The sequence below is a fragment of the Buceros rhinoceros genome, unplaced genomic scaffold (assembly GCF_000710305.1).
Source record: "Buceros rhinoceros silvestris isolate BGI_N320 unplaced genomic scaffold, ASM71030v1 scaffold1729, whole genome shotgun sequence".
NCBI lineage: Eukaryota > Metazoa > Chordata > Aves > Bucerotiformes > Bucerotidae > Buceros > Buceros rhinoceros.
Genome location: NW_010430832.1, coordinates 54,892 through 66,192, shown reverse-complemented (window position 1 = coordinate 66,192; position 11,301 = coordinate 54,892). Strand labels below are relative to the sequence as shown.

Sequence of the window (11,301 nt, the reverse complement as noted above, 5' to 3'; positions counted from 1 at the left end):
CTTTCGGTACGGGGGAAACAGCCCCTCTCCTCAAACCGCGACAATGTGTCCTTAGAAGGGTACGAATTATGGCCCGCTGGGACTGCTTTCTCCTCTAGAACTAGGAAGGGACCCTGCAGTGATTTACTCTGATTTGGATGTAGATGTCTGAATTTGGTCATCATTCACCAGCTGAGACCTTTCAAGGGTTTCCAAGCATTGGTACTCTCATAAGTGACTTGTTAGAGAACTCACATACTGTGCCGTCAGGGATGTGTATGTCATGCACATCTACCTGTGAGCTGCAAGGAGGTAGTAGTGCTTTTCTACAGGTGGGTTCTATAGTGTAAAACCTAACAACTTTGTTACCAATTAATGGAGAGAAGTGTAACAAAACAGCTATAAGTAACAGGGAACCACTTACATCATCTGGATGCAGAATTGCTTCACTTTCACAGGTTTTCATGACTTGCTCCAGTCTGCCTTGACTTTTTCTATTCCTGCCTCTGATCCTTTTATCTTTCTGTCCTCTTTTGTCAAAGTCTTCAGCTCCTGAGGCAAGAGAGGCTTCTCTGAAGCTGCTGCCACCAGGAAAAATGTTTTCTGTCTCTTCACCCCCTCCTGAAGTGGCAGCAGAAAAGACCTTTTTCTCCATTAACTTCTCTCCCTCTTTCTGTTGTTTTCCTTTGCTGTAACAAAGGAGTGTACCTTACAACACATAGTAGGGGATGTTTGGAAGGAAGACATTTTGCCAAACAAGATGAAGCTAGGAAAAGGATGCTGCTCACAATCCCTCATTTTGGAGGGATGTTGAACTGAAGCTGATAGTGAGAGCTAGAGGCCATACTTTGGAAGGATGTTAAACTATAACTGATGGTGAGAAGTGAGTGCCATGCCTTGCAGTTTGCAAACCACGTGTAGAACAGCCATTCACAATGGAGTGTGCTTGTCCAGGCTTTGGTTTTTGTTGGATGGTAACATTCGACAAAAGTGGGTTTGCTCCTTTGTATGAGTTGGTGCTCACAAGCACATGCAAGGATTGTATTTCCTTGGAAGAACTGAAAGCACCATTTTTTTATTTTTAGCAATCATTTCTTCCTTCCTTATTTTTTGTCAATTACAGGTACTACATGAGCCCCTGATTGATGAAGATCCTGTTTTCATTGCTACATGCACAGAGAGGGAGCTGCGCAAAAGGAAAAAGAGAAAATTCAGTCTCTGGGTTCGGCAGTGCTCATCCACTGGTTTCATCTGCCAGGTGGGTTTCACCTCTTCAGGTCTTTTGATTGAGTTCCAGCAGGCCCTTAAATGTATTTCAGGTCTGAAGGTAACAGTTGTTTCTCTTCTTTGCGTTGCTGGGGCCTACAGTCTGAATGCAGCAGGCCCCAGTCTCCTGCAGACAGTAGACAACAAGTTCCTGATGCTCTGTTTGCTGTATGATTTAATGGAGGGTGCATGTCTCTAATACTGCCCATCTGGCTGCCAGCCCTAAGCTAATTCAATTGAAATGGAGTTAAAAGGTCTGTCTGTTTGTACATACTAAGTTTATCTAAATGTCTAGGTACTGTGACTTCTTTCATTTTGAATGAGTCAGCTTCTCTCTCTTAAGTGTAATGCTGCATCTGTTATAGCTAGTGGTGTCAAATAGACTAAATCAATATGGCAGCAAGATGTCCATTTTTCTGTGAGAAACTGTTAGCGGGGTTTCCTCTTACATCTCTCTTCACACCTCTACTTCTCTGCCAGAGAAATAAAATCAGATCTGACTTCAAGGTGAGATATGAGCTTGAGTGAGAGATGTGTTAGAGGATTTGGTTTTAGTGTTGTAAACACTATATGACAACTTTTCAAATTCTCAGATTCCCCAAGTGCTGATGTATTTTGAGAGGTCTCGAAAAATCTGGCCCTTTGTTTTGATACCTAGAGTTGAGGGGGCAGATATTTTCTGAGATTTCTTTTCCCCAAGAGCTTCTGTGAAAATGTGGTGTCCAGCACATTCCAGAGCAGCAGTTCAGAAGTGCAGGTAGGAAGTGTGCACACTGCTTGCTCAGGCTGTACACATGTCAAAACTGCAGGGCCTGTGGATTTGCTGTGGTTGAGAATTCATTCACAGTAAAACTTGATTGCTGAATCACTATGACTGTTTGAGTAGTTATGCAAGAAAAGAGACTTGCTGGGAACAGGGGTTTGTATTTTCAGCAATGCTGTTCACTCTGAGACGACAGTTAGGATCATACATCTTCCATTCACATTTTAAAGCGGTTGTTTTGTCTGATACAAAATAGATTCACCTTGTGAAGTGTCCTTGGAAGTTTCCACTCTCAAGGCTTTTGGAAAGACATTTGCAACTCAGAGGCAGTGCCCTTAATCTCCAAGATGAACTCCACAAGTGCCACAAACAGCTTATTACTGAAGTGTAATGGGTATGGTGATCACACGGTTTGCTGATCTCTCTTGCCATGCTTCCCCCTGCCAACTGCCACCAAACTAATAAGCCTTCAGACATTCCAGAGGTTTCAGATTCAGGGCTATAATTACATTGCACCTCCTGTCTTGTCCATTGAGAGAGTAAATTAATGGAACGTCAAATTAAACAGAGTAGATGCTCAGCACCACCCTAATCCTTCTGCTCCCTTAATGAATTAGATAGATACTCATGCTTTGCTTGCATCCGGATGACGTCCAGGATCATCTTACCAGCTGCCTTCTATTTTCATTCCATGACTTGGCTGTAATTATCATCATGCTGAAATGATTGGGTGAGAGAGAATGTACAGGAACACGAATGTTTGTGCTAAAATAGAAAAATCTAGTCTGGAGATGATGGGGATCTCTATCATGTGCTTGAAATGTTGTGTTCATTTATGTGTCACATTTACAAGGGATCTTGCAGAATCCAAAGCACTTATTTGGTGGATGTTTGGTTTATTTACTATATTGACACAGAGATGTGGTTCTTTTCCCTGTGTTTAATATATGGAGAGAATCGATCTAAACAAGAAGAAAATCCAGTATTTTCCACCTTCATGTGCACACCTTCCCCTCCATCTCTTGTGAAACTGCCATCATAAAGGAAAGACTTGATGCCTGAGAGTTAAGGACTGACTGCTCAATCACTGTCTGCTGTGAGAAAAACCTTACAGTACCACTTGGAAATATGGAGAAATTCTGTAATACTCTCTGGATGAATTCCCTCCCTCATTGTTTCCATATAATGATATTGAGATCATTTTATTTGAGATAAAATATGACTATAACCACTTCATAAATCAGGCTAGTTCAGTTTCAAAAGTCTGAATAATATATATCTATGAAAAGGTGAGGCAACCCAGGCAGAAGAGGGAAGTGAGCTACATATGACTGGCTCTCATGGAAGAGAGGAATGGAAGAATCCTCAAGAGGTCTATGATGCTCCTGGACAAAAGCAAGGTACTCTAAACCTTAAAGATGAGCCTGATGTTAAAAAGTCTCCATTTGAGGACATCCCAGTTTTCCTAGTGATCTGCTTTTCCTATGATACAAAGGGTTGGTTGGTTGGTTTTCCTAATCTAAAATTGATATAAATGTTTTGAAACCACATGCTGAGCTACTCTCTGAACAACTGCTGGTTGGCTCGCAAAGCAGTTGTTAATGTTAGGAGGTTTAGCTTTTTGACTACCCAGATTCCTCCGTCTGCCTGTTCTCTTGAACAAATCTCTGAATCACTTTTTTGGGTAAGTAAGTACTCCCGTTTGATGGCAAATCATTTGCTTTAAGCAAATGATGTTTAGTTAAAAATGCAGTTCAGTAAGGCATTCGTGGAACAGAAGTGGCATAAAAAACAAATACTGCTTGTGGTTATAAGAAGGTTGATAGGCTAATACATGAAATATAAATAATATACATAAGACTACTTTTCTGTCTTCTGTAATATGGATAACCTGACTCCACCCTGACAGTTAAGTCTCTGTTTTAAGATGGATGTACAATTTCTGATCGTATCTCTGCTTCAGAGTTTCTCAAGCAAAGCACCTTGTCAGAGTGAATAGCTTTGTTGCTGAGCATTTTTTCACGGTCAGCTGACCAAGTGGGAACACACAGGAAGAACGCATCTTTCAAACAGAGTAATTATATGTCTACAGCAGGTGGAAATGTGAGAAAAACCTTGCAGAGAATTAGAAGGGCTCCAGGAGATCTGACTTTGGCAAAGTAGGCAGCAAAACAGCCCTGATACTGCTGCTGTTTTCACCCATCCTTGATGCTGGACATCAAGGTGGCAGCAGCTGCTGCTGCTGCGGGGGAGGGCTTGGGCTTTCTTATTTCTTTCTTCCTAATCCAAGGAGAACAGCAAACCCAGCTTGCAGGACTTCAGATGTCCCTCTCCGCTCCATCTTCACTTTGCTTTCCTCATTTCTCTCCAATGCATTTCCTTTCACATGTGTTACCAGTAAGATACTTTTCAAACCAATGTTTTAATATCTTGATTGCAGTTTAAATGTTCACAATAGCTTAGAAGTGTTTCTTTCTTTCTTAGAGCATTTGCTGATACAGTCATTCTATTTAAATCTAAACTCTAGTTGTATTAATTTTTATTTCTTTTTTTCTCTCAGGAAGTCTGGAACACTTGGTTGTAAAAGATGTTCATGAGTATGATTGGTAGGACTCTATTTCATTTTAGGTATAGCAATAGAACTCATGAAGTGCTGAGAGCTCCCAAATATCTGATCAGGGCTAGTTAATTTGTCCTGGTAGGACACATCATGCTATCTCCTTTTATGTGGCTCATAAGGAATGAATGTGGTCATGAGTAGCTGTTACTAAGTGATGCCTAGTCCTTGCTTAGCTCCTCCTTCACAAGAAGGTTTTCTGGTCATTTTGCAGAAGGAAACACAAGAAGCTGATGCCACCCACTGAATCCCCTGGGGAGTGAGGCAGGACAAGCTATTCCCATAGTGCCTCATCCTCAACCACAGTCCCATGGCACAAACATTGCCCTAAAGACGGTCCCTGACCCAAAGATACATCAAAACGGAAGGCAGTATCTAGATGGTAGAAAGCACTGCAAAGAAATGGTCAGGCAGTATTAATCACTATGGTAGGCGGTAATGGAATTAGCTCATCAATCTAATTATTCACTTAAAAAACCTGTGATATCATGGTGGAGAAGAAATTACTTTATGGATGTGCATATTCCTATTCCTTGGGATGAAGTTTGTTCTCTGAGGCTATTCTGGACACTCTTCCCTTCCCACACCCGCTCCATGCCCCCAGCTATATGGGTTGTGCACTTGCTTTTGTTAACTGGCAGAAAGTTATTGCAATAATGCGTTTCATTTTCACAAGGATCTCTGTGAAATGTGTCACTCTGATTTATGAAGTCCTTTAGATCCTTGTACTAGGACTGAATTTGACTTTCCACCTTCCACTGCTTACCCTGAAGCAGTGATGAGTCAGAACAGATTAAGGAAAAGGACTGTGTCTTTGCAGCTTGAGTCTCCCCACATTACTGAGCGATCAGCAACTTGTACTATAGCGGTATTTAAAGGAGGCCATCCTGGATCAGGGTGGCCCACTCATGAGAGGGTAAGAAATGGCGCTCTCTCTGAAGAGCAACCATCTAGTGAAGGGAGATGTTTGAGGGTGCTCCGCAGATCACTGGCAGAGCTCTCTGCTGCAGCTAAAAAACCCCAACCAATATAAACGTCATGGTTTTATAGTAAATGCTGTAGTTCATTCTTTATTTCAAATATGGAAAGTATAGTCAGCTCGAATACTTCATAACCCTGTTGGTTTTACAAAGTAAGAACTTACTTCCAGAATTTAGGGAAACTGAGATGGTCCCCCAAAGAATTTATAATTTCACAATACGCCACATAAGCGCATTCAATTATTGGGAAAGGGAGGGATAAATAGCCTGGAGTGGTTTTGTTTTCAAGGTCAGAGTTGCAGGAGAGGTAGCCATCTGTGCATTTGTTTAATAAAGCTGCTCAGAAATGTTGATATTTCAGCCTCTTTAAGTTCTGTTTAGAGATTAGTCTGAGCCCTTGGGTTTCTTTAAACAGTGCCCTGATAATTTCTCTCTTGCTGGAACAGTTGCATCTGGAAGACACAGATGTAGTGGTTGCTTTGAGAAGGTTCTCAAGGTCAGGCTTTGGCTGGGAGGGAATCTCAGGAAATCTGAGCACCTTCATTTGTCAGTCATTAGTGCTGGAAAAATCCTATCTGCTTTCTTCCTCTGGCTCCCACCAGGTTCTGGCTTTTTAAAGCATGTGGTTCTGTATTGTCAGTGTCTGAGAATCTTAGATCTGAATTAAAAGTCAGTCATCCTCTCGCTCACCAGTTTTAAGTGGGAAGGTAGTTTGCATTCATTTCTGTTTAATAATCTTACTCTTTTTCTAGATGAATGAGAAAAACAAACATCTAAATGTGACCTATTGCAAAGATCTCTCCCAGAGTTTACATGCAGTCTATTTTCAGGTGGGAGTGAAGGTTATTTTCTAGTTCCTGCCTGCAGTGCTTGGAGTTTCTGGTGATAAAGCTACTCGTGTAGTTGTCTCCTTTTTGCAGTTGTTCTCACTCAGTGCAGCTCTGCCTGGGCAAGAAGGCTAAAAGCACCAGAGCCATCTCTTTTCCTCACTTAATAGTTTTGCCATAGGAATGCCCGTCACAGATCCCATCCCTTTGTGCTGGGTGCTGTAGACAGAATGAAAAGACAATTCAGACCCTAGCAAGTTTAGCATCTAAATGTAAGAAGGAGGCATAAGCCTCCCAAAGCGAGTCACCTTAGTTCAGCCACCTTTCAGCTTATATACATTCTCACTTATATATCCTCACTTATACACCTTCTCACAGCTCAACAGTAATTTCTTAAAAAAACTAAGCAATGTTATGCAATTGTGTGGCATCAGAGTGAGGCCTCTATCCTGGATCTGAGCTAGACTACAAATTACACAGAGGGAGCCCGATGAAGCAGCATTAAGAAGCAGCAGCACCAGCACATAGGTTAGCAATTGCGTGGTGGGGGTTGTATCCTTTCTAAGAAAGGTATTGAGCAAAAGGAAAGCACTTTGCAGAGGTTAGCAGTGATTTCCAACCAGGCGGAAGGGGAGCATGGAGTAGGAAGAGAATGAAGAGAGGCCCAAACAAACGAAAAGGTCCAGTCTTGGTAAGACCACCATCAGTGGTACTGAGACAGTGTCCTGATTTGTGCTGGGGTAGAGTCCTGCCTGTGCTCCCTCCCAGCATCTTGGGTACCTGCTCACTGTTAGAGTATGGGAAGTGAAAAATCCTTACATTGGGTTAAGCGCCACTTAGGAACAACTAAATCATCAGTATGTTGTCAACATTATTCTCATACTAAATCCAAAACACAGCACTGAACCAGCTACTAGGAAGAAAATTAACTCCATCCCAGCTGAAACCAGGACAGCTAACTGAGAAGAGGGCATTGAAGAAGGGGGGTTATGGGTGCCAAACGATTGGGGTGGAACTGGAGGGGAAGGTTTCCCAACAGCAATGGTAACAGCAGCAGTTAGAGATGGGGTTTAGGATGAGACAGGAAGACAGAGCCAGGCAGGATCTAGAGAATGGTGCTAGGCATGAACAGTTGAGTATTTGGCTGTGAAGTCTATAGAAAAATGATTTTTTTTTTTATATCTGTTCAGGATCCAAAAAGTATGACAGTGCCATTCTTTGTTCTCTTGCTTTTATATCCACGTTATCTAAAAATCTGGCTTCTGTGTTGTGGTTGTTTAGTGTCTGGCCTTTGTGAGAGAGTTCACATAATATAGCTCTCAGAATATTCCTCCTGTTTGTAACTACCCCTGCCCTTTTTCTTCCAAATGTCATCTGCTTCATTTGAGAATTGTACCCAGGGTGTTTCAATTATGTATGAATGTGAAGTATTTGGGATGAGCTATTCACAAGTGCTTTCAATTTTCCATCTGAGCTTTGAATATGAGCAGAATCGACAATATTTTAGTTTCTAGGCTATTCTTAAATGGCCTAGATACAGCTTTTGTTCCTAAGCACTCAGTTTTTTACCCTGTTTTTAGTGAGACATTATGAGCCTTCCATGTGAATTTTCCATAGAGTAAACTGCTAGCACAGAGCAAGGAAATTCCTGTTGGCTTGTAGCATGGATGTCTACTCTGAAATCTTCCTTCCTCTGATGGCACTCACTCTAGCAGTCTACCTCTGTAGCTGAACGTACTTGGTTTGAATTTCTGAATGACAGGTGATTGATTTGCCTCTCATCTGTCAACATATGAAACCTCCTGCTCAGAAATGAGATGTCTTTTCTGATTGCCTCTGTGTAGGCAAACACAGAGGTCTTTCCAGAAGAGTGTGTGATCTTTTTCTTGATTTGGAAGAGCATAGCGCAGTCTTCACCCCATATACCTGCTCTGAATACTGTGGCATTCAGGTATATTGATTGATGCTTACTTTTGCATTTGTGATGGCAGGAGACAGAAGCAGTTGTGGGTGGAAGGAAAAATGAGCCAAAGACTGTGAAGATCTTTTCTTACTGTCAGGCTTTTAAGGGGAAGAGACCGTTAGGGTGGTCAATGGAGACTGAAGGCAGAAGAGAAGGAGGGTTTGGGGAGTGAATTGAATGGTGTGAGAGAAGAGCGAGCTGGTATTGTGCACATGGGATTAAAACATGTTCGATTAAAAGTATCTGGTGCAGTAGGGCTGCACTAGAGAGAAAGATGTCAGAATGGAATGTGTAGCTGGTCTGATAAGAAAAGAATTGAAGGATGACTAGAGAAAGCTCCTTCTCTGTCTCAGCATTGCAAAATAAAGGTCTTCAGCCTGTAGTTGTCACCTAAGACAAACTATGTTACATTGTATAGAAGTTACCTCATTTGGTGCTGCAGATCAAATGGATCAGTAGCCACTAGAAAAAGATCACAGAATCACAGAATGGTAGACATCGGAAGGGACCTTTGGAGATGATCTAGTCCAATCTCCATGCTAGAGCAGGTTCTAGAGAGTGATGAAGTCTCACATGAGTCTCCTTTTCTCCAGACTAAACAACCCCAGTTCCCTCAGCCAATCCTCATACAATTTGTTCTTTAAGCCCTTCCCCAGCTTTGTTGCCCTTCTCTGAACAGCTTTATTTATCAGCATTGATAAGATCTCCTCTCAGTCTTCTCTTCTCCAGGCTAAATAGACCCAGGTCTCTCAGCCTTTCCTCGTAAGAGAGGTGCTCCAGTCCCCTCATCATCTTTGTAGCCCTCTGCTTGTCCACCTCCAGTAGTTCCTTGTCTGTCTTGAACTGGGGAGCCCAGAACTGGCCATAGTTCTCCAGATGTGGACTTGCTAGTGCAGAGTAGAGGGGGAGGAGAACCTCCCTTGACCTGCTAGCCACACTCTTTTTAATGCACCCCAGGATACTACTGGCCTTCTTGGCCACAAGGACACATTGTGGCTCTTGGATAACTTGCCCACTGGGGTTTCCAGATCTGCAGAGCTGATCTCCAACAAGTCAACCTCTAACCTGTACTGGTGCTTGGAGTTATTCCTCCATAGCTGCAGGACCTTAGACCTGCCCTTGTTGAACTTCATTCAGTTCCTCTCTACCCGACTCTCTGGCCTGTCCAGGTCTTGCTGAATGGCAGCGCAGCTTTCTGGTGTGTCAGCCACTCCCCCCAGTTCTGTATCATCAGCAAACTTGCTGAGGGTACACTCTATCCCTTCACCCAGGTCACTGATGAATATGTTGAACAAGACTCAACCCCGTACTGTCCCCTGGGGAACACCACTAGCTGTAGGCCTCCAACTAGACTCTGGACCATTGATCACAACCCTCCGAGCTCTGTTGTTCAGCCAGTTGTCAGTCCACCCCTGTCCATTTATCTAAGCCACACTTCCTACAGATACACAGCAAAAATGATCTCTGCAGATGTTTGAGAAGCATTGCACCTGCAGAAGCAGAGGATGTTGCTGCCAACATCTCCATCTGTTGTCCAGCAGCAGTTGTCAAGTCTGTACTTCTGACGATGTTTTGCTGTTGGAGCACATGAAAAGGGCACAAAGCTCTAACAGTGTCACAGGGCAAACCAGAAGCTTTGGTGAATTGTTTAACAAACATTTTTGGGGAGCAGTTTCTGTGTGTGCCTGTGAAGATCTTGCAGCCAACTTCTGTCAGCCGTGCTTTTTCTGCAGACTGCGGTTAAACACCACTTCTAATGCATTACAGAACAGGGAGGAGAAATATTGTGGCCTTCAGTAGGCAGGATCTTAATGATTTGAAGTAGAATGAAATAAGCTGCATAAGAGCACAGGGAGAGGGAATATAAAGGCCATATGGGATCCTAGGCACTTGCAAGGGTATTTGAAGCTATGCCTTTGCCAGTTTTCTGTACCCGGTTGCTGTTTCACAGCAGCCTTAATGCCTTCCAACATGCTGCCATGACCCATCTGTCCAATAGACCTGAGCATGATAAAGCTTTGAATTAATGATGCTTCTCCAAAATAAGAAAATTGTGTAAGGACAAAGGCTGTGGATAGGCAGGAAAATACCCAAGGAACTGAAAAAGGGAATGTATTTAACATTGGAGGAGCGGGGGTGGTTCAGAAATGGGTTTGGATGCTTTGGTAAAGGGCACTGGGGAGGTGAGTAGAGCAAGGGGGGATGAGAATCACAAGGTGGCTGTTACAAGGACCCTCAAGATAGAGGGAAGCACAGGTGGAGGGTGCCAGGTACACAGGGAACTCTGCTAACAAAACCTGTGGAGTATGTAGCATCCTAGTAGGAAAATAGTTAAACCTCTGTAGAGAGTTGCATAGTGGGCATGTGCTTTAAAGTAGCTTCTTGCAGACCAAAACCACTTCACAGTGAGGGACCAACTGGCTCACCAGCACTGTCTTATCCGTCAGGGGGATACTCTATGGGGAACACAAAATGAGCATGAAGCAGGAGGGACTCTTGGTTGTCTAAGACTTGCTGCAATAGGGGAGAGAAGCCCTAGACTTTGAGATTGTTTTCAGCAAAACTGCAAATCCAAGGTCAAAACTAATCTGCCTGCATCTTTTGTCTCCACTGCCTTTTCTGTAGATTCTAAGGGCTTGATGTGTGGTCTCTGTGCTGACACACTAGTAACCTAATCTTAATTTCGATGTCAATTAAATGCCTTTGCTGTAAATTTGGAACAGTCTGCCCTTTATATGCATTCTACTGTTAAGCTGTTCTCTGGAGCCACGATTAATGACTTACCATAATGATAAATGACTTATCATAATTAGCTAGTTCTCAGCCTTAGCACTATGGGGAAAGCACAAATTTGACAGCTTTCGAAAGTGAGTGGAGCATCATCAGGGAGACTACAAACATTCCTG

General features: G+C 42.9%; 1 protein-coding gene across 1 annotated transcript in view; it reads left to right on the top strand.

Annotated features, from left to right (window-relative positions):
• Window positions 1-1,102: 1,102 nt before the first annotated feature.
• PGBD5 (piggyBac transposable element derived 5) overlaps window positions 1,103-11,301 on the top strand; it is a gene marked incomplete at its 5' end in the record, with an annotated part of 28,565 nt that continues 18,366 nt past the window's right edge. Inside the window, one exon of the mRNA XM_010143162.1 lies at window positions 1,103-1,237. Coding sequence (XP_010141464.1) covers window positions 1,103-1,237 — 135 coding nt within the window. The remainder of the gene's footprint in view (window positions 1,238-11,301) is intronic.